Raw genomic sequence first — 24,056 nt, 5'->3', positions numbered from 1 at the left:
AATGAATATAGATAGTAAGGATGGGGCATATATTTTGTTGAGGAGAATCTTAGCGATGAAAATAGCTTGCGTATGTGAGAAGGGTGATTTTAGATCTACAATTCCCAGCATTCTGCAGCGAATGGAATAGGGAGGCATCGGATATGTACGGATATGTACGGGGCATATTGTTCGTGTCATATACCATCCGTGCCATCCGAGACAGACTGCAGCTAGTCGATAGTGCCGTCCGTGGTTAGAAACCATGAGTTCCCCCGTTCGTCTGCAAAGTGAACCGTAGACGGATGATCACTTTGGAAATAATTTTTTTCTGCTGGGAGGGATAGGTTATGGTTTGCTCCGGTGACTTTGGCATGCAGAAGTATTAAACGCATAAGCAGTATGAATAAGTTCAACGTGCACGTGCATCAAATTGTGATGCGTTTCGTTGTTAGATAGCGCCCAGTAACGGATGCCTTCGTCGATCGACATGGACTGAAATTTACCAATCCAGGCAATCCCACAACCGCTTCGATGGGAACTGAAAAAGCGAAGCCCTTATTTTACACGACACATTATCGCCCAACAGTAGAATTTGCCATTCCGGCTAGGGCTTACGGGTCAGCTTCTTCGGCCGCGTCCACCTTTATGAATTTAGCCACCTGTTTGTAAAAAACACCGGTACGGCGTTCGCGGTTCAAATCACTCATGTTGATAAAATAAAAACGTTTGAACACTTGCGATGTAATCACTGGAGTTGGTTGCTTGTGTAGTGTCTTGTTTTTTCGGATGATGCAAAATACAGATCCTTAAAGTTAAAGCAATCGATCCTTTTGTGATATGCATGGTGGTACCGTTCGTTACCATAATGACCTCTTTGTAATAAGGGCACCGTTTAGTGTTACAAGCATAAATGTTTGGAATAGTAAAAATTATACATTAAACCTTCTTCTACATATCGTGCCATATAACTTATGACAGGATATTCATCCGAAACATCAGCGCGCTTGCAAAATCATCCAGTTCCTCATATCAAAAACCGGTGCAAAAATGTACTCCTGCACACGGCAAATTTGACGAAGAAAATGCACATGTGTGTGCGCAATATCCAATAATGAGCACGAGCGAGAGCGCATGACGCCGAAGAAGCGAACAGCATGAGAATATCGTTCAGTCATCGAGCGAGCTTTCGATTCGGCGAGAGAGCAAGCAGGAGAGCAACAGCGGTTAGAAAGAGCACTCTTTAATTTTGGCCGTTGAAAGTCTAATTGTTCTCTTTGGGCTCTACAAGAAACTCTAGATGTGTTCCTGGCCACTTATCGCTCAACACCAAGTGACACGACAAAAGGAAAGTCTCCAAGTGAACTCATGTTTGGAAGGAAGATACGAACAAGTCTCGATCTACTTCGACCAGTATTAGTGCACACTAATAACAGTATGCAGAACGGGCCATTAAAGCGACGATTTGCAGCAGGTGACACAGTGTTCGCTAAATTACACCACGGTAACAAATGGTCTTGGGAGCCTGGAACGATCATTGAAAAAATCGGAAATGTGATGTACAACGTATGGCTGGAAACATCGCGAGCTAGGTTGATACGGGTACATATCAATCAACTACAAAGTCGTAGTGAAGCATCAGAGGCTGGAACAAACGATAAGGCTGGAGGAACATATCAACTGCCTTTGTCTGTTCTGATCGACGAATTCGGACTTCCACAGCAGCAGACGACAGACGAGGGCGCTGACAGTGGAAACGCCTTGGATAACGTACAGGCGCAACCCGAACGTGTTATAGCGGAAGAAACTGCCAGCCGCATACCAGTAGCAGTAAGGACATCGAGTAGACGACCGATACGGCTGCCACCGCGTTTCGAACCCTACGTAATGTTTTAAAGGGGGAGATGTTCTGGCAGCACTGCCAAAGGTGACAGTTTGAACGTAAGCGACATTCACGTTCAGTTCTATTCTTAACGGCATCCAAGTAAGACGTGTTTTATGTGTTAGAGAATAAAGGTTATAAGAAGTAACAATAAGCGATAGCGTACCATCCGTTAAGATAGAGACGGATTTACCCCTTTCGGAGCAACTTCTCCCACCGTCTCCCATAATATGCAATGTAATATCAGTAATACCTGAAAGTAAATAAATTAATCATTTCAGTTTTATTAAGTATCATTTAATTTTCTACGAACATGGGAATCTTCAAAATATGCTGGCATACTTAGCCTAGAAGCCATCAGTGGTTAAGGTTAGCATAAGGATAGGGCAATCTCTGTGTGAAACGCTTTGCAAACTGGTTTTCACCTGTGGTATCGCACCCCGCAATCATCGCTTGTCAGTATTCCTTGTGATCTACTCGACATAAACCTTCCTTATGTTGATAGTGAGATGGTTTCTGCCGCTTTAAGCCATCTGAAATCGTCACTCGTCATGCTACGATGGCATTCTGGTTAAAATATTCAACAGATCGCTCGCTTCCGGCTAAGAGTTGGGGAACTCTTGGAATGAATCATGGATGGTTCTTGTATTTAAAAAGGATAACAGATCATCTGTCATTAGCTACAGGGGTATAACCTCTCTATGCTCGCCTGCTAAGGTCTTCAAAAAGGACTCTCTTTTATGGATTCGTATCAAAAAGGACTACCATCACAATCCTGGTGGAGTTAGTCAACTATTGTACTCTTCAAATTGACACAGGAGCTCGTGTGAAATGGATGCTATTCACACGGATGCTTTCGACGTCAAATTAGCCAAGATAGGACTTCCTTGTACCTTTCTGCAGTAGTGCAGTAGAAATCATAGCTTACAAATCGTTTATGTATCGTAAAAAATTGACGACCAATTCTCTGATAAGTTTACCAGTTGCTCTGGCGTGCCCCTAGGAAGCAACATTGGCAAACTCCTTTTTGTCATGAACAACGTCACTCTAGCGTTATCTTCCGGCAGTATCCTGTATAAAGACGACGCAAAAATCTATGCACCGATCGGGAACCAAAGGAATGGCAACTCTCTCCAATGTTGCCTTGATACATTCTGTTCTTGGTGTAAGAGCAACGGTTTAACAATCTGCATCGACAAATGTTTCTGCATCTCATTCTGTTGGGGTAGGAACACGCTTTCTGCTTCCTATCATATTGACGACACTGCAGTCAAGATCTGGGTGTATTGCACACCACAAAGCTGACCTTCAATCTGCATACTGACGATGTTATTGCCAGAGGTAATCAACTTCTAGGCCTCTTCATTAGCACTACCAAAGAATTTCGAGAATTTCTGCATCAAAACTGCAGCATCAGTCAGTTCGATTTTGGAGTACGTTTGTGCACTTTGGAACCGCCACTTCTATTGCTCGGCTAGAGATCATCATCCTGGCGAGATCGCGCAAACCTTCCGTGTTAGGATGCACGTTGCCGGCTCTTAGGCCTAAAGTTCTAGGCAGTCCACAAGATACGCGGTTTTGGAAATTTGACAGCTGAGCTAGTTTATTGCTATATCTATTGCAAAATCTGAGCAAAACGGTCTACGGCTAGCAGGCCATGACGTTGTGCATCGCCAACGCCAGGAGTACCGCCTGGCGGTAACGCCAGGAGTTACCATGATGCACTTGCGTGTACACCTTATCGACTCTGACAAAATTCTTTGATTTCACACCATGCTTAATGTTGTACTTGCGATTTTAACGGTGCTCGTTATCGTTATTAAGCTGGGATGGTGGACGAACAAGCTTCGCATTGGTTGTCCAAGCATGATTTTTACCGGTGATCTGTAGCATGTTAGAAAATAATTCTATTGTTTCGTCTAGTTCCTCTCCCCCAGATCGAATCTTACTCCATTACCCATAATTATTTCCTAACGAATTATTTAAGTATTTACGCAAGTTTTTGATGAAATAAAAACTTTCCTCAGAAATCCTCACAATTCGCTTTTCAGAAGAACAACTTGGGAGCCCTTAAGGTCGGGGCCCCCTTGGCTACTTATTCCGGTTATAGAAAGATGCCGCCTCTGTGTAAAGAGCAGTGGATAGCAAAACCACAAAAGGCTGTAGAGCATCTGGGTGTCTTTCGAGCCATAATTATTATAAAAGATGCCCACAAGTACCTTGCCCACATGCCCCAGAGATGCCCACAAGTACATAATTTCGCTACTGATCGTAGATAACATCATCAGATTTACATTTGGAGAACCATGGGATGCTGAAGATGTACTAGATTGTTAGTGTTGGTGAAAGTTACGTCGACTTTGAAGCAGCGTGTCAGTTGACGCTGACTATCTCGAACCGTTGTAGAGAAATGTGCATTCCATGATGTATACAAACGCCTACGATCCGGTTGAAACGTAATCCAATAATGGAATAAATATTTCGAAAAACGTAGGTTAGACAACGTCTTGTTTTTTTTTTAAATCGAAAAATAAGGTAAGACAATACACTTATGACTTATTGGAGATGAACCTGGCAGTGTCCGTAAATTCTTAAAATACCTGTATCAGCACAAGTCACTACAGAATAGTTTTACACAGTTTACATAATCCTCACATAAATATGTAGCTTAGGTTCCCTAATTTCTTCAGGACATGTACCAGTGATACTTACCACTATTTTTTTATTCTAAGTTGACTCTACCGTGGTGACATGGCAAGATTAAAAACCTATTTCCAAGGGCTGTTTTGCTCCACCTCAGGAGCATCCAATCGACAGGGTTAGCGCCACTTGATTTAGCAAATAAGCTCGCTGTGATCTTCTACTTCTCGTACCATACCGAGCATCTTCCAGGCGGGGCATTAGTCTGGCATCATCTCATACTATCGACTTTCGCCTTCTTAGGGATTCTGGAACACTTCTTGGAACTTCTTCTATCCTCATAACTTACAAAATTCTCAAATGCTTGATTCCGATATATAGGTTTAATGTTTGAATGCTGCGTGTAAAATGTTAATTATTTTTATGGTAAAAACTTGTAAATTGAGAGAGAAACAAACAGAATCAAATAAAGCTTATAAATAAAGAAACGAGTGTTAATTCATAAAAAGCCAACAGAGCCCAGTCTAAGCACACACCGCCCAAGTATGCATGCGGCTACCCCGGAAGCCGGACGGAAAGAAAACTAGCCAATTGCATTTGCATAAATTGTGCCTTTCTCGAGCGAAGCGACTTCATGAATGGATGAATGCATCCGCAGCAGCTGATGGGCAAACTGTGGCTGCTGTGCTGTTAGTGCTCCCCTCTGCTGCGTATTACGTGTATGTGTGCGAGTTTTTTTTTGCTTCATTCGCCGCTATGCCGGTTATTTTAATTTCAGGCTTGCTGCCTTTCCGCTTAAATGGAGGGCAAATAGTTTAAATTCAATGATGAAGTTTAAATCTAATTAGATCTTCCGGTTTTTAGTCAATATTAGCCGTTCGACGCGTCTTTCGCGAAGCGCAGTCCGGCGCACGGCTATGATGCACTTGAGAAGTTGTACATTGCGCTGCCGACATGCTAGCAGAAAGTAGATAGAGCGAGTGGGAGAGTAAAAAGAAACAATAAAATCCATAATAATTTGCTGCGAAGGAAGACGAACAAGTTTGTGAGCGTGCACCTGGCACCGGATGCGTGGCATTAACGTGCATTTGCACACTGGTCAGGGAGAGGAGAAGGTAAATGGAGCTTTTTTATCTTACGCTCTTTCCGCTTGATTGGAAAAGTATGCCAGAATGGAGGGAAGGCTTCATGGGTGCTGGCATTGTGCTGTCACAGACTGTTAGTACGGTTGTATGAAATTATTTACAAATGCATCTGATGACTCGCCACTGCTTTACGAAAATAATTTGTTAAAGATATTTGTTCTAATATCATAATTGATATAAATTAGTTTATAATTTTGTAGATCCCAAGGCTGATCAACAGTTGAAGGATTTGTTGGCTCGATGGTTGAAAAGCAATCAAACAAAATAAATTATACTTACTTACACCTTGTCCAGTTTTTTTTTTATTAACGTTAGAACGACCAGGCCGTATATCGTAGTCTATACTACGCTTAATATCTAGTAGTTCACAAATAGGGGATGGGACATTTCCTTCTCTCACCATTGCGATGCACTAAGGTGCACCCGGGATAAGTCCCGGGTGAACTCGGTAAGAGTATCAGCATCGTTTTGGAGTACCTCGTGTACTCCTTTTACTGTGGTTTTTGATTTCAGCTCGTTCCGACATTCAGACAGTCCGTCTGCGGCGTCCTTTGGTGTCCAGTTTTTCATTTGTAAAAAATCTTGAAAAAGTTCTTTTTGTTTGCTAGGATTTACAATGTCTGTTTTTATGCCTGTTTGCCTGTCTGTTAAATGCCGCTTAATTATTAGAAGTTAAGCACCATGCACCAGAGACAAGAAAAAAATCGTTGGGGAAAAAACAAAGTAAATATAAATCAAATAACTGGAAGTTAATGAAGAAGTTAATGAATTGAACAGAAGATGGAGTAACAAATTAAATTCAATAGTCTTCAATAGTCTTAACACTATTTACTTATTTACATACTGACTTACTTACTTACTTACTTACTTACTTACTTACTTACTTACTTACTTACTTACTTACTTACTTACTTACTTACTTACTTACTTACTTACTTACTTACTTACTTACTTACTTACTTACTTACTTACTTACTTACTTACTTACTTACTTACTTACTTACTTACTTACTTACTTACTTACTTACTTACTTACTTACTTACTTACTTACTTACTTACTTACTTACTTACTTACTTACTTACTTACTTACTTACTTACTTACTTACTTACTTACTTACTTACTTACTTACTTACTTACTTACTTACTTACTTACTTACTTACTTACTTACTTACTTACTTACTTACTTACTTACTTACTTACTTACTTACTTACTTACTTACTTACTTACTTACTTACTTACTTACTTACTTACTTACTTACTTACTTACTTACTTACTTACTTACTTACTTACTTACTTACTTACTTACTTACTTACTTACTTACTTACTTACTTACTTACTTACTTACTTACTTACTTACTTACTTACTTACTTACCTACCTACCTACTTATTTACCTACTTACTTACTTACCTACTTACTTACTTACCTACTTATTTACTTACTTACTTACTTACTTACTTACTTACTTACTTACTTACTTACTTACTTACTTACTTACTTACTTGCCTACTTACTTATTTTCTTACTTACTTTCTTACTTACTTACTTACTTGCTTTCATACGTTCTCTTCTTACTTACAATTTTTATTTGAGAGTGTTTACTATTGGCATACTAAACTTTAATATCTTTATGTTACTTTACGTTCTACCTTGCAAGGCTCCTTCCATTTACATGGACTAGCTTATACTATATTTTTCTTTTAATAAACTGTTTGCTTTACATCATGTCTGCTAATTGTTTAGGTTTCCACCCTTGTTTCCGCCACGCCTTTCGCCAGTAGTGTAGCGATGAATGTTCTGCCGGAGTGTCATAGAAAAAGCTAAAGCGAAACCACATAATATATGGTTTGATCTCTTCCACAAAAGTGCAGCCCAAAACTCAATTTATTAGCAAGTGTCAACAGCTGATAAAGTGTCGATATTATTCGTACCTGTACACAATCAGCCATTATTGCGTCACGATTCACGGGATGCATTTGATTTGTGGCCTACACCGGTGTGGCCTACAACGTCCCGGAACCATGCAATTCCCAGTACAGTGCTTTCTATCGTCCTGAACTCGCGCAGCAGGAAGCATAACAAATGCATTGTTATGGTTTTCATAGGAGGAAAAGGGTTTCGTTGATGCACCTGTTATGCATGAATCGGCGCCAAGCAGTCCCAAATGCACTGACACAGTGCAATCGACACACGTACACACGCTGCAGCGTGAATGGTGAATTATCATGAAATTTGCGAATTATCTCGTACCTCGCTTCAAAGCTCTGTTGTATCCAGGTGATCAGACTGTACGACGATTTTCTCGTTTCCGATAGCACAACCCTAGCTCCTATAAATAAGCGGTTCGGTTCCCCTGGAATTCATTTTAGCACCTTGTCGTTGTTTTAACAGGTAACGTGCGATTTATTCTCCCGCTTTGAAATCAGTTCTTCCACTCCGGAATGACGGGGTGGCTCGAGCCTATTGTTTCCGCATGCGGTGCATTCGAGGCACAAATCAGCATAATTATGTCAAGCCTTTTATTGGAGCGGCGTCTAGCGAACTTTACAAACACGGGCGCCTATATGCATGCCGTTCCGGCAAAGCAGCATCCAGCAAAAATGACTAGGGGTGACTAGGGGTGTGCAGTTCCTGCTGTTGGGTTTTTGAGGATCGAGCTTCGGCATTGGCTTTTGCAAGGGAGTGTATTCAGCGAATGGTTTGGGACACTGCATCCCAAAAGCGCCCATTGCAGCGGCATGCTATTGCAGTCCTTGGAGGATGAGGGTTTCATGTGCATATTATGAACTGATTTACGCCTAATTAAGTTCTGACAGGGTTCAGTTCGGTTGAGTGAGCGAAACAGAGGTGGGCATTCGGTGCTCGGGTGTGATCAAATAGGCGTGTATTTCTGGATGGTGTGCGTTCCTTTTATCAGTGCGCTTTGTAACGAAATATTCGGCAGTTTAGGTACGCATTGACCCATTTGTCACCGAGGCGTATAGATAACGGACCCGGTAGGGAGAACTAGCAAGCGGAGTCTTGATTAACAAAAGGATTTGCCTTACGTGATACGTGACGTTACTTCAATTAATTAGACTTTAGATCAGACATGCCACGCATTTGGCCCGTGAGCAATTTTTGAGATACTTTGAAATAATTTTGAGAAATTTTTAGAACTTTGAATGTTGTCTGGATGAATCTAAATCTCAATATCTAAATACGACTGGGTGACATTGTATGTGACACGGTCTATTAATGCGCAACAATTGTTTCGCGATCTACAATTTGTAAGGGAGTTACATGCAAATCAGCGTTGTACATATAGAATAGAAAATAAAATCGAAATAATAAATACAGTGACAAAATAAAAATAGAAAAACAGCCTGTCTGTTCTTCATGAAAAACGTGGAATGAGTCACCAAAACATGAGTAACAGTAGGTGCAATTTAGATAGGATGCTTCGCTCTGAATGTGGGTTGCAAGTTTTTCATAATGTTTCGCAAGTTTTAACAGTATTAAAGTTCATGTTAAAATATTAATGGGCTAGGGTTGATGCATATCGAATACAAAAGATACAAACATGACCAGTATTAGGCATAGCACAGTCGCGCTTCTTCGTTAACTCCTTGTATAGCGGGAGATGATGTTTAAATCATAACAAATCTACATAACCAATAATTCAACAAAAAAATGAAAAACGAAACCAAATTCATAATTCGTATTCTAGTAACAATGATAAAAACGCAACAGCTTGAAGGTTTACTGTGCGCTCACGCTAAGCCATTATTTAAGCAACAAAGCAGTAGATTGATAGTGTTATTTTCTACGCTTTCATACCCTCGGTGCGATAAAGACTTGGTGTGATAATCATAAGCTCATACGGTGGTTGGAGTTGATCTCGTGCCAATGAAATCGTGAATTTAACTTTTGGTTCCCAGCCAACTCATTCCACGGGATGCTGGTGGCCGTGCACATGTTTTTTTTTGGTAGGTGCACTGAGAACTTGTGATGCAATGGATCTAATAGCTAATACCGGCGAATAGTGATTGCAAGCAGATGTGTTTTTTTAGGTAATTATTGCTTATGAGCTGGCATGAAGGTTGACTGGAAAACCTGTACGCAAAAAATGAGCCACGATCGGGATTCTGTTCCATCTCAGGGTAGTTTTCTTTGTTGATAGTACTATACGCATGATAAATCGGGGGTAATTTGAGGACTGATTGCTGAGTAAAGTCCCGGAAGGAAAGCTCTCTGTAGACTGCCTTATAACCTTTGATGAACGTTTCTCCTAACCAGACCATCAATGGTTGCTTCCGACGAAAACTAAAAAAAGGGAGACATATTGTTCAACTTAGGAAAGCACCGGTAACTTTGCACGCTTTTGAACTTCCGGTCAACATCGGTAGAACAAAACGATATTTTCCAGCGAGGTTCATTATTGCCAGCACTACCGATTGTTTAAAAGCTGCTCGCATAGGCATTCAGCATGTTGAAATGTTAATTGTTTTCTAGGTTTAAAGCAAATGTGCTAGTCCTACCTCATCCAAGGGTTAATAACCGATGGTAATGTTGTGTGTTTTGGAAATGTTTTTAAAGTTGGGTTAAAGATATTTAGGGTGATGTCCACCATTAGTTTTAGGAACACAAATTGGATTTAACATGAACAATTGTACTTGAAGACGTAAATGATTCACCATTATGATTTGATTTAATTTAATTCTATGTGATTTACATATACGTCGAATGCAGTTAAAAATTAATCCGTTTGAACAAACATGCTGCTGTAGCTATAAAACAAATTATTCAATTATAATTCATATTGTTTCGATTGAATACTAGAATGCATTAATCATGGCGAATGAAATATATCTTATATATAACTATTAAATTGCCGTGAACTGAACTGATCGCATAGGGTCCAACACTAGCTGAGGGTCAAAACACCCGCAAAGTATCAGTTAAGCTCGTCTACAGCCACAAACCAATATTTTGCTCTGATGTAAAATGCAAAATTAATCTTGCGCTTCGCGCCCAGTAGAAGCAAGAAATGGCAGACGTTCAGTGGTCTACTTAAGGTTTTTGTGACACTAAAGTGGAAAATGTAGCAAGGACTGACTCCTCGGTTACACGGTAAAAATAAGTCTAATAAGCCAGTCATCTATTTATCTAGTAGGCTAGGGGCGCCCCAGTGGCATGGCGGTAGCGGCGCCAGTGTTCACACGAAAGGACCGGACCAAAATCCCATCCGGACCGATTCTCCGTAGCAAGGACTAACAATTCGGTTACGTGGTAAAATAAATATAGTTAGTCAGACATCGTAGGCATGATGGCAAGGTCATTATGCCAAGAAGAGAGAGAGAGAGAAAGAAATCAGTTACGGCAGGCATGATCTAATAGGTCGTTGCGCATAAGAAGAAGAAATATGATGTGAAAGAGCAATAATCTCAATGGATTCCGAATGATGATAGGAATTATATTAACACAGGGGAGCATTTGCGGCGCCAAAAGGCATTAAGAATAACAATAGGTGATTGATTTGTGTATGTTCTACAACATGATGAGTTGTTATAAAGGACTTATACACGCAACACTATGCTATGTTCAACTGGCAAATAATTGTTTTTATTTTTGCAATAAGCACGGCCGTATACTAAAGGTAACTTAATCAAAGGTATAATTCAAAAACGTTTGAAGACAAGATAAATAATTATGATAATCATGATGAAAAAAATGATGCACAGTTTGGTACATCAAACATATTTTTTTAATGGACAAAGAAACTAAAAAACTCTTTCTTCTTTGGTTCTTCTTGCATAAAAAGTGTAACGTGTATTAGTATTAATTATATTTATATATGTTACACATGTCTACCCTAAGCTTAACATGGGTTCCAGCGATTAATCTATCCTAACTTAACTTAGTACTAAATTAAAATTAGAAAACTGATCAAATTCAGCAAGGAAATAGTATGTTTAAAAACTGTCTTAATCTTTTCGATAATACCGGTAATTTCTATTGCAAATATGTGCATACATACTATGCGCAAATTGTGTTAAGGCGTAAATATAAAAATCATAAAATATTCGATGTAACATATTTCCATGTAATTAACTTCTTATAAAAAGCTGCTGAAAAACTCGATTAACTGAAACCATAAAACGCATCATTGTTGATAAAAGGTTAATGTCCAATTTACAAAGAACAGCAAGACAGTTCCGCAACATTTACTGTACGAACAAGCAATATATTCGTTTGGCAAGGAATTGATTCTACGTTTCTGATGAGTCAGAATGGAAAACTATAAGCCACACAGCATAGCAGAAAATCTACCGACCTAACTCGTCTTGCTGTAAATACTACCGACTGTGCCCTTCCAACACCTGCAGTGCATCGCGTGCGGTGGGAAAAGCGTCGTATTGCATAATTACCATTTTCATCTGTTTACCCTTTCCATTAGTCCCACCGTTATCCCCCCAGATGGCCATACCCACTGCCATCCTAGCAAAGCATGCATGACCTCCTCCCAGTTCAAGGCATGCAGTGTTGGCCTCCCATCGGTTACTCCAGTATGGGTATGGCGTGGGTGTATAAATATAAGAGAATGCCTGATGCAACCGAGCAGTAAGTTCCTATCGTTCGGTGAATTCTCCCCCAAAACGGGTGTGTCAGTGGCAGCGAAGTGCACTCTCAAATTGCATCGCGAAGCGAAACCGTAAAAAAATCAAACCATCAACAAGATGAAAGTGCTGGTGAGTAGTCTCTAAAGAGTCACCAATCCCGATTTGGAATGTCCTGCGAAGGACAAAGAATGCGAACGCGTAAAAACTGCACGGTCGTTGGTTCTGCTGCAGCACACTTGCTGGTGTTAAATTACACTTCTTTACGGGGTTTCGCGTGCGCACGCTTTCTGCAAACAGTGAGTGATTCTGTGGTTCTTGGGGGAGCGGTAGCCCGAAGACGGGACCGGAGTGTTTGGCGAGGTGAAAATTAACTTGAACGAAGGATTTGAAAAAAAAAACTGCTTAACATTTTGGGCGATGCTGGTGATTGTTTTAGTGCTTGCATTGGAAGCATAAAAACTGCAATGAAGTGTGTTTTGTTGCGAAAATGCTAATGAGCACAGTAAACAATCATGTTGATAATAGTGAAAACCATAGGAACTATTTGCTGCGGCAGCTAGGGAAACGATCGTGAAAGAGCATCACAAACTCTAGGTGGTGTATCGAACCGTGGAGTTGAGATTATAAACTAACAGCGCACAGTAGCGAAGCCCAACTAAGAAGCTCGTTCGGTTTTTAAAGTGAAGTGGAAGTATAGCATAGTACAGTTTTCAGTGGGGCAATTTTAGTATGGTGGAACTAGTTCCCGAAACGCTTTAGATGCGTTGGAACTTGATGAATTCAAGTATCTACAATTTATGCTACTCAAGCCCCGAGAAAGAAGTTTAATGTTGCATTTGTTTTCTTTACCGTATTTAATCTGCTGTGTGGGAAGTTTCGTTTTTGTACCAGTTCTTTGTTGCACTAGACAGACATAGACGCCTTGGTTGGAGAAGCAGTAAATTATCAAACAGGACGCACGAAAGAGCCCTGTACGCAGTGGAAAAGTTCATGTACTTTTTGGCCATACTCGAGTAACTGTTGTTTATGCGAGTTTTGGCGAGTAAAACTTTAATTGGCACAGTTTGGCACATAGCTTGCCGGGTGTCACTCTTCACACGAAGCAGCAGCAAAAAAAACGCAGGGTTTTTGGTTGTTTTTTTGTGTTTGTTTGTATTTGTCTTTACCAGTGCCTCTACCAATGAATAAAAGTTGTTGCTTTTGGCTGAAAGCGACAGGACGTAGATTGAAGAAAGAGCATTTCATTCATTCGATTTACTTATTTTCGGTGAATGCATAAAGTAGTTTGAAACTATTTCGCAAAAGTTACACTGTTGAGTGACAATGGGGAGTTTGGCGACTTGTTGAATGGATTGTCTGGGATACGAATAAGCACCGGATGAATAATTGAGTTTATGTTGAAAGTATAATTAGAAAGCTAAAATGTACCAACGAAAATAACTCGTATTAAAGTGCTCTAGCTTTGCTGAAAAATTGTGTAACTTTCCAAATTAATGGCGAATTTTCCATCCCCGAGATGAGCAAGAAAAAAAGATTACTTTCCCATATGTGTTTTTATTGGATCTCAATTAAACCGATCTTTAAACCGAAAAACTTTAAATCCTTGGAACCAATTTTACATGATACGAAAAAAAAAGAAGCGACGATTTTGTTTGACACTCGTAAAATCGATAAGAATTTGATTTTCAGCTTTCGGTACCTCGGTCTAGAAGTCTGACAATCTTGGTTTGTGGGCTTGACAATCTTCCAACTCGGTCGTTTGCCATAGTGGATGGGGATGGTTTATTTGATTTTAATCTTCTTTTACGATCACGCACAAAAAAGGCACGACGACAGTGACCGGGAAAAAGGGGAAGAAAGCCGGAAGGAAAAAGGTGAAGAAAGGGTTCCATTGGTGGTACAAAAAATTGTATCATAACAATGGGCCCGACGAAAAAGTACCACAAAAATTTTGGCACAAAAACCAAGAAAGCGAAAATGGAACAGAAAGCAATAAAGAAAAAGAAAAACACTACTCACAACAAATCCGTTAACTTCTACAAATAAAAAGTGTTCTCTGATCATGGGAAATCCCATCGGTATGGGTACAAAATTGATGGTTTTCCCAGTTCGTAGGAGTAGACAAACCCCGATATGAAAGCAGATGAGTAAACGAAAGAGATAAAAACCAGCAAATCAAACCCGAACCGAAACGAAATCGTACAGCGGCATAGTAATAAGTAGCTGATCTTATCCTTATCCTTATTTTCCCTTTCTTTTTTGGTGTACGGGCACGGGTTGTCGCACCCGTCGCCGTGTTCACTTTTTCGCGCCTGATCGATAATGAACCTGTCGAGTGGGACCTACTTTGGATGGGAAAAGTTAATGAAAGTTACCGTCGTCCCTGTTTTTTTGGAGAAGCAAGCAAAAAAAAAACAGGCAGGATTAAAAGCCAGTCGAGCTTTTAATGCTGGTGCGAATCCTTTCCTCCTAACCGCACGTTAGAGCCTGGGCTGGGATGAGGCGAAAGGAAATGAGAAACTACTGATTGCCGGTACCGAAATGAGGGCCAACACTAACGCCCGGTAACAAAAAAAAAACATGGTTCGTTCGGTATTAGGGTCCACTAAAAACGGAAGATGGATGCTGTGGCATTCGCGGGACTTCCGGGCAGAAGACGGAGCGTGATACTGCGGGAAGATAGTCAAACCGTAACATCGAAAAGGTTTTCCCGTGTCTGGGGAGGCCTTTCGAACCGGGTTCTCGGCTTCGTAGCCGTTTTTTTTTTGCCATCCTTCCTACAAACTGGAGGATTGTGGGTGTTTTTATGCCAGTTGAAAACAAGAGCGTGGTTTGTGCAATCGTGTTAGGAGAGCGGAGAGCGATGAAATGGATGAAAGTGGATTTGAAAAATAATCAGTAAAAAAAAGCGGTGCAAAAAAACCATTCGACGACCGTGGACAACTGAGCCGGGGACGGCTTTTTTATCGGTTCTCGAATGTGTGCGATTCATTTGAAAGTTTCACACTCCAGCTGGGCGAATGAGGTGTGCATGATCGTAGCAGATTCATAGAGCGCGGTTTAAATATTGATTTTTAACGTTCGATTTAAGTGAGAGGTTTGTAGCAAAGGGTGACTTATGCTTTTGTCGTCCAGTGAGAAGATAAAGTTACACCAGAGAAATGGTGTACTGTTGGGCGTGAGTAAAGTTAATTGATCGTTGATAAATTTGCAACTAAATAATTAATTTGTCTATTGCAATGCAAGAACTCCATTATGCAGATAAAGGAAATTGTTCGCTATAAGCAAGGATAACTAGATTAGTTTTCAAACCCGAACAGCAATAGCTTCAAACTGTTACCGTTCGGTTAGGGTACACCAAATAATCACCAAGTATCATTCGTTCGGCTGTCGCTTAATTCTACACCTGGGATAAAAGTAATCACGAAACATTCGTAGAACTTTAGCACTGTTTATTCTAGTGCAGCTTTTCCACTTGCCCCGAGAGGGTAAATGCTAGTCGAGGGTTTAGCAACATCATCACCTGGACCGGGACGGGGATCATCACGTGGTTCACTATCGTTGCAATCACGACCAAGCCGAGCGATCGTGAGTGCACTTGTGGCGTAAAGTTGTGTCGTAGAATTCCGACAAAGTTTTTACCGTACGTTGGCGCACGGCAGCACACCCGGAAACCAAAGCTGACCAAAGACAACGCTGGTACCCTGCCCTGAGTGGGTGTTGTTAGAATGTGGAAAGGTGAGCTAGTTCTCCGCACATATGTTCCAAAACATTGAAGACGGCGAGTTGCTAATGAATATCTACTGCCGTGCGCCGTGCTGCCGTGGAGTTCCTTTGGATGCAGTGTGTTGGACGGTGTTGAAGTGCCGCTGCCATTATCGGTGCTCGCTGGCGCTGATTCTGAAACTTCATTAGATGCGACGGGATGGATGGACGGAAAGTTTGTTCTGCTTTCTTCGCAAGCGTGCTGCGGCAATTTCGAGGGTGTTGGTGCTGGGTAACCTTTTGGGAGGAAAAGTTTGGTACCACCAATGGCGGTAGCGCTTGTAACGGATCATCCGGTTGTTGTATTGGCGCCGTTGACAACGTAACTGGAGCTGTAACTTTTATGATGCAGAAGACGAAACCGAGAAAACCCGCTGGTCAGAGGGTTAAAGAAAGAGAGCATGATGTTCGACAGAGGATAAAATAAGAAAGTGGGATGGAAAGTTTTTTTTTTTTTGGTTACTGTCTGGAAGCATTGTGTTCCAGCTTTGAATAACCGAAACGCACAAGACTTTCAGTGGAAAAGTATAAAAAAATACACATTTGGTGTATGGTATCAACTTGGTGGTGCTGTACGGTAACTAATTAGAAGACTAGAAAGCACAATCTTTGGAAATAGTTTGTAAGGAGCATACCACATATGAACAATATAAAACATAAGATATAACATATTTAGAGGTTCCCTGGAAAATGTTACAATCTCAGAAATAGCGCGCGTGCAACTTTTGCCCTCTTTTCTGATGAAATTCAACCATGCATTCCCGTTTACGCTCGAGATGAGAAAATGGAAAAAGGCTCCTAATGCTTTATTCCAGTACGTGTCGTGAGTGTAGTCGCTGCAAAGGAAGCAATGTTTATTACAGGTTTCATCGTACTTTCAAAACCCAGCACATCGTCGGCAATTCTGCGCTCTTTTACGGTCTTCCTTTTAGCATCAATTAATGCCCGTTTTTTGTGTGCTTAGACGGTGTATGTTTTGCGTTCTTAGGAACTCATTAACTTAGAACAGCCCGAAAGTGAACCGACCGGACGCTGAAGCCAACCGTGCTGTTGCACCCACTGGTTGCGAATGTGTATTTTATTGCTACCTTGCGCTTCTGCGTAAAACAGAAACCAGATTCAGGCCAAATTCAATCATTCAATCAACGGCCAGCACACGGTAGTTCGTCGCAATGCGACTTGGCCGGAATTTGTAAGGGCACACTTTTCCGATGAAAAAGTGCTTCGGCCGAGTAAACTGCATCTAGCTTGCGGTTCAGTGCGATAGCTTGGATGCAGCTCATCCATCCCACCCAGACCGATACAAAAACGGGGAAAATCGTTTATCAGTTCTCACTGGTAGCGCGAGAGAGAGAGAGTGGTCGCTTTCCGGCAGGTAAAAAGACCGTTACGCCGGTAGCTAATGTGTGCTGTTACTTCCGATGCACCGGCTCATGTAGACGAACCGTTCTGGGGTGGATTGGAGCATTGATTAAAATTTCATTTCGCCGACCGTGATTTTCGGCCCAAATCCCAGCTGAGCGAACCGTACGCCTGGATGCTGGATTCGTTGATCGGCAGCTGACCGGGCAGCAACCGTGTCCTGAGTTTATTGGCTGCGACGGTAACCGCAAACCTGCTAGCGAGAGGTTCCGGTCCAATTTATGGCGGAACGCTCGATGGGACGGTCGTCCCGGAGTCACCAATAAAGCGTTCATTATGGCGCTATATCTGCACGTTTGTGGATGCTTCTGTACGAAAACGGGTCGAACATTGCCAGACGATCCAGCGAGACAAAAGCGTTGACAAATGTTTGCGATGCAAAAGCAGAGCAAAGGCAATCGCGATGGTAGCAAAAGCAATTTGATGAGATTGATTTTGAAATCATTTGGATTTTGTACTTTATTCATAGTGTTTCTAATACAAGCTACGATTTATTGCGTTTGCGTGTAAATGTACGTACTTATTTCTTGTTCGTATGTTTCAGATAATATTTTATGGTTGTGTAGAAATGTAGCAATGATACCTTTTTTTCAGCACATCAGCGAGGTCAATTTACTATTTTCATTTTTTTAATAAATGGCAAACTTATTACATTTTTAATAGCATTAGTATTATGTATTTGTCCCTACAGTAAGGTTTCTTAGTAGTGTTGTGCAAAATGAAACTTTTTCGAAGAGTCATTCATATGAATCTTTAACGAGAAGTTATTCAAATCATGAGTCGATTCTCAAAAGATTCATGACTGCTCGAGATTCATGAATCCTCAGAGATTCATGAGTCCTTAGAGATTCACGAACACTCGAGATTCATGAATCCGCGAGATTCAGAACTATCGAGATTAATGAATCCGCAGAGATTCATGAACCTTCGAGATTCATGAATCCTAAGAGATTCATGAGCCCTCGAGATTAATGATCCCTCGAGATTAATGAATCCTCAGAGATTCATGAATCTCCTTCAGATTCTGTTCAAAATCTGTTGAACTCAGATACCCAGTGATGTTAACACAACCTAATTCAAAGCTATATTTTTTCCAATTATTCAGTTTAATGAAATTTAACGATAATTTTTTTAAACTATATTTTTTTAAATATATTTTTCTAAAACATTCATCGTTTCTTCAATACTGTTGGCTATACGTATGCTCTACGAGTATTTTTGTAATACAACCATAATTATTTTTAAAAAATTACAATCTCCTAATCTTATATTAGCAAAAATACGAATTCTAATCTATAACAACAACAAAACAACAGATTATGGATATTTGCTAGCAGCGCTAATAATAATTTCATCTGTAGAAAAAAATTATTTTAGAAAATCATAAAATAAAATACGCGAAAATAATAAATAGATTCATGAATTTTTGAGGGCTCTTTTTATCTCTTCAAAGACTTCAAGACCGTATACGACAACATAGCCAGGGTCTCTACTCTAAACACCGGACAATTATATAGTTCCAGTAATGTTATAATTGTATTCCAAATTATTCTTTTATTCATGGGAAGCTTGAGTGTCTTGCAACTTTTATTGTTTGTTACGTGAATGATTTTGTGTTTATATAATTCCAAATCTTTTTTTCTAATGCCGTTTCATATGCAAGAGATGCCATCACATTGTTATAAGGCATGAAAGTACCTAGTAACGATTATTAGCATTGACTTTTAACGGTCGTAGAAGATATGAGCTTATTGTATTCTTTCAAATGAGTTGTTTTTGTTCAAAATAATTTTCTTTAGAGTTTAGTTCAACACTAATGGACCATAAAGGGGGTTAAATCAACCTGTTGTTAGATTGTGTGTTACTCTACAATTCTATCGATAACTTTTCCAATATTTATTATCCTATATTTCTCATGTTATTATATTTCATAATGTTTATTTATTCTTTCACAGGTATGCATGATTTTGGTGGCGTCTGTGTTCGATGTCATTCTAAGTGCTCCCCTGGATGGGCTGCAACAAACGGTAACAGTTGACGGTGGTGAAAAACGGCAGGATAAGCGTGGCATTGGACTTGCGTACACCGGACTATCTGGCTTTGGTGGGTATGATACCTCGCTCGGGTTGGCCGGTTATCCTGCCACCGCGTACATCACACCGACCGTAATCAAATCAACGTACACCGTTCCCGCGGCAGGTAAGCGAAACGGTGGAGCTTGAAAAAAGTGTTTCGATAGTATTGCGATAACTTGTGTGTATTATTTGTTTTCCGTTGGTTCTACGCACGCAGCCACGTACCATACGGCAGCCTACGATGCGGCCCACAGTAAGTTCGCCTATGGTGGATTTTATCCGGCCAGCTACGGTGCGTTCGGTACGGGGGGGTATGGTGCATTCGCAGCTCCGGCCAGCTATAGCAAGATCGTCCATCCGGCCACTAGCACATACACAAAGGTGATCCAGACGTACCCGTCAGCGACGCTGGTAGCGGCGGGAACACCGGCAGTCACGGGCTACACTGGAGTGGGCAGTCTTGGTGGATACGTTTACTAGTAAGTGAATGAAAATGGACCATCGTGAAGTGAATGGATCATCGTGGGCAGGTCGGGAATGGAGTCTTTCAATGATATGATATGGAAATAAAATGACACCAAAAGTGGATCTGGTTCATTATGGTGTATTTCAAATTGTGGAAACGTTTTAGTTTTACAACATTTTGGGAAGATTTCGTTTGGTATGTCGCTTACTTGTAGAAAATTGCAACTTCTTACAACCATTAGCCCCTTTCGTGGTGTATAATTTGCGTAACCATAAACGTAGCGTATGATTCACTATTTACAAATCCAATGGATATCAAATAACGACCGATTCATCGAAATTAAACTGCAGAGAGAAATTGCATGGGACGCCACATTCACCACCAACTGGATATCGCTTGTGGCGGTAAGGTAATTATGCCCAACGCTGTTGCATGCAGATGTCGATATGACGTCCGCAAATCAACCCGACTGCACTCTAATTAAGCTTAAATCCGAAACCAATCACGGGATGCCTTGCATACCTTGCAGACAGCCAACCGCAAGGACAAGTATCCATCAAACTAACACGTCTTACCATAATTAATCAGCACTCATATTGGCGGGTGTTCGTTATCCGCCAGCAGCACCGTGCAGAAGATGTCTTCGTTCCGTCTGCCATGACGCTACCTGCCGGGCCGCCGGTTGCCGGCGTTGCGTGAAATGATGAAGGATAAAAATATCCAATTCGAACATCTGCACCGCGTCTTCCGTGCTAGGTTGGTAATTATAGTCGCCATCTGTCGGTGCGGAATATCATCTGATCGGCTGAACGTTGTGGTTGTACTGTGTTCACGGAAGCTGATGCCTTCCATTAGCCGGGGAGATTATTGAGCGTAAAAAAATAGTATCTCTCTATGCAGCCCTTCCGCTTTTACCGGAAATGGCATTTGGACAGAGCACTTTGCCACCAATTACCAGAGCGTAGCGGTCAGTAGAGCTATGATTTCTCGGATCCGCAATGGTTTCATTTCGCACCTGATGGCTTCGGCTCGGGTTCTTACTCGCAAACGTCACGGCCTCTTCATAAACCGTGCGCACACCATAGCTTGAAATACAGTCAGCCACAAACATACATAACGCTCGAATGATCAATTTCGGAAAATAATTAAAGCGATTCAACACATATGATGGGTGTGCTTCTGGCACCAGTGATGTCGATGAAGTATCACTTGATATCACTCTTTGAAATACTAATTTGATAGAAACACCTGAACAGTTTCAGATAGATCGGTTCAACAGATAGCTATTTATCACCTGGTGTGGATGATAAATGCGGGGGAACACCTTTTGTACCGGGCCCGCCGCATGAAACTAGCCCCGTCAAAATATACATCTCCCGGCCATCATCAAAAGAGAGTAATAATCGCTGAGATCGTTTATGCAAAACGTTTCTAACCAGAAAACTCCTGCAGTCTTAAAAAAAACATTTTCTCTCAAGATGGATTGCTTTCTTATGACAATAGGCTATCTTAAAAAATATAAAAAATATTTTTAAAAGAAGATATTTAAAATGCAGTTACATTCGGAAAGTTTCTAAATTTTCCAGGGCTGGTTCGATGATGTTTTTGGTAGTGGCGCCGGTCTTCACTCGAAACGACCGGTTCAGGTCCCATTCTGATCAATACTTATTTTCTCGCCTTTGGGTAAATGAGCCCTAACCCTCTTGAGGTTTTAGTGTCGGTAAAGAAGAATAAGATTAAATTCATAAGCAAAAACTAAACAAATTCAGAAAAACCCTATCCTTTCCATGAACGGCTTTGATATAGAATTCAGCGAATGCCAATCCTGAGAAATAATCCGATACTTTACAAAAAATTAAAACACCGCAACCTATCTATAATCGTAATTAGAATTTTTACTAAAACTTAACTTTGTATCAAATCGTTTGCACAACATTTGCTCATCCTGCTCGGTATTGATATAGCAAAAGATACAAAGCACGGTATGCTTATCCGTTGTAATTATCCATTATAATCATAAAGGAAGCAGAACGTTTCCGCACCACCAAATGCCACCAAATGCGAGCATCAGGGATTCGCGGTGAACGGGCCGGAAACATGTAGCATCAAAGTCACTTAAATAATTGGCATGATTTGGTTCAATTATCGTCCGTGGTGGTAATTATCAGCTTGTTTTACATTTTGCACGCTACCTGCCTTTTTCCCAGCGCGCTCTTGATCGTATTCTCTTCAACAACCGCCAGCCACAGAGGCTTGAGAAAAATGGGGGCAAAAAAAATATCACACAAGAACTGTGCACCAGCCGGATCTAAGGCTTGAAGAGATTCGATTTGCTTTAAAGAAGAGTAACAATTTTTCTTCACAAATTTGTGTTTTTTGTTTTGTTCGGCGTTTGTTACACATTCGGTGAGCTGTTGGCTTTAATTGAGCTTGAAGAATTTAGTTGATGAGAAAAATGCTCGTATATTTTACTTAAACTTAAAGTAGAAAGTGTAGATGCTGTAAATTGCAATATGACAGCTCTCACGGTGGAATTTATTTCGTTAGGATAAATTTATGTAGTACATTTAATGTAAAATATTTGAAAATGATTCTTTTATGGTAAAATAATATTTGAGGAATGCGAATTCTACAATATGCTACCGCAACAAACAGTTCTAAATGGGAACATTTAAAGCTGTGTTCCATGGCAGCAATGTGTGTGTGAAGAACTCGGAAAAAATCTTCCGCCTCCTCTACCAAAGCCTCGATTCTGTTCGATTTCGCTGCAGATGGTCGCTGAGTTGTTTTTTGCGCTATCCTTGCAGCGGAAATGGCCTGCTCGGCTTCGGCCGTGTGATGGCAATTTGTCTTATTAAGTGTTCCATTTCCATTTCCGACGCATGGCGGAAGCGCCGGCTGGTACTCTCCACTGAACCGTGATATAATGCGATGGTTGTGTTTTTGGATTCTTTGGGATCTTTCTCCATTCAGACACGCCACACGTTTGCTGTCTTGCTGCGTATCGTACGCGTCATTCGTGCCGACACAAGAAGATTCAGCTCGCGGTTCCTTGGTTCGCTTTCGCTCTCAGATCGGTTCATTCGCCACTTTTGAAGAAGAATATCCAGCAAGCTTTGATGGAATGGGGTGGAACACCGACGACACGACAACCACACGGGGCAAGATGCTGTAAAGTTGGGACAAGAAATAATGGACAGATCCAACAAATTTGAGCGCAATTGTTTATGCGCTCGCAAGTACTTTGAAGCACTAACTGGGCCTACATTTGAGGACACCAAGAAGAGGCCACATCAGCAGGCGGTGTCTTGTTTTGGTTCGATCTAACAAAATGTGTTGTAGGCGTTGTCAGGGTGTGTTATCCTCGCCTGTGGTGTTTGCTGCTTCATGTAAGGTCTCTACTGTCATAATGTGTTTTTTTGTTTCCCTCTGATTTGCCTTCGAAGGCACGTCATGGGCTGACTTTTGTCGGCTGTTTTTGAGTCCCGCTCGATCACATCCTACAGCGATGGTACGGAACTGCACAGATGAAGCCATCATATTGTACGCCGTACGGTAAGATGAAGGTTGATTGATTGAGCAACAGTCAGGACGCGCAATGTTGCACTGTTGCCCTGCTTCTTTAGTTGCCGTACGGTATGGTTCTATACGACGTGGCCGATCCATGTTTTCCAAGATGAAACAAACAGATTGCGTACGGCTTTGATCGCTTTTCATTGGGATGCAAATGCGTATTTGGTTTGTCGGTTACCTCGGATGTTGGCGAGCGGGTGATATGGAACATGGAAATCATGTTCGAGCACGAGAAGCGGAATAAGAAAACATTTACAGATGATTAATTTCATCACCTTTGGCATACGATGTCTCGCAATCCATATCTCGTGAACTTCGGATCCAGCGCTGTATGAACACATCATATTTAATCATTTCCGTGTGCTCCATATGCTGCAAAGCATCGTAATGAGATGAAGATGCAGCTTGAAACGTTAATATCCGCATCGTTATGTGCCATCAAGGAGATGACTCCATCTAAATCCTCTTGCGGCCATCGAAAAAAAAAAATATCATTGCAAC

The 24,056-nt window shown here is 41.0% G+C and overlaps 1 protein-coding gene across 1 annotated transcript; it reads left to right on the top strand.

Annotated features, from left to right (window-relative positions):
• Window positions 1-12,371: 12,371 nt before the first annotated feature.
• LOC128298747 (uncharacterized) lies at window positions 12,372-19,996 on the top strand. Its single transcript, XM_053034526.1, has 3 exons — window positions 12,372-12,383; window positions 19,397-19,640; window positions 19,734-19,996. Exons 1-3 carry the CDS (start codon window positions 12,372-12,374, stop codon window positions 19,994-19,996), a joined length of 519 nt encoding a protein of 172 aa, XP_052890486.1.
• Window positions 19,997-24,056: the final 4,060 nt, after the last annotated feature.

This window comes from Anopheles moucheti, chromosome 2 (genome assembly GCF_943734755.1).
Source record: "Anopheles moucheti chromosome 2, idAnoMoucSN_F20_07, whole genome shotgun sequence".
NCBI lineage: Eukaryota > Metazoa > Arthropoda > Insecta > Diptera > Culicidae > Anopheles > Anopheles moucheti.
Note: the sequence above shows the minus strand (reverse complement) of the source record. Positions and strands in the feature narration are given on the sequence as shown.

Bases quoted from the DNA above. Each gene is read 5' to 3' on its own strand.
- LOC128298747 (XM_053034526.1), top strand. The intron at 19,641-19,733 runs GTAAGCGAAACG...CTACGCACGCAG, and splicing joins GTACACCGTTCCCGCGGCAG to CCACGTACCATACGGCAGCC.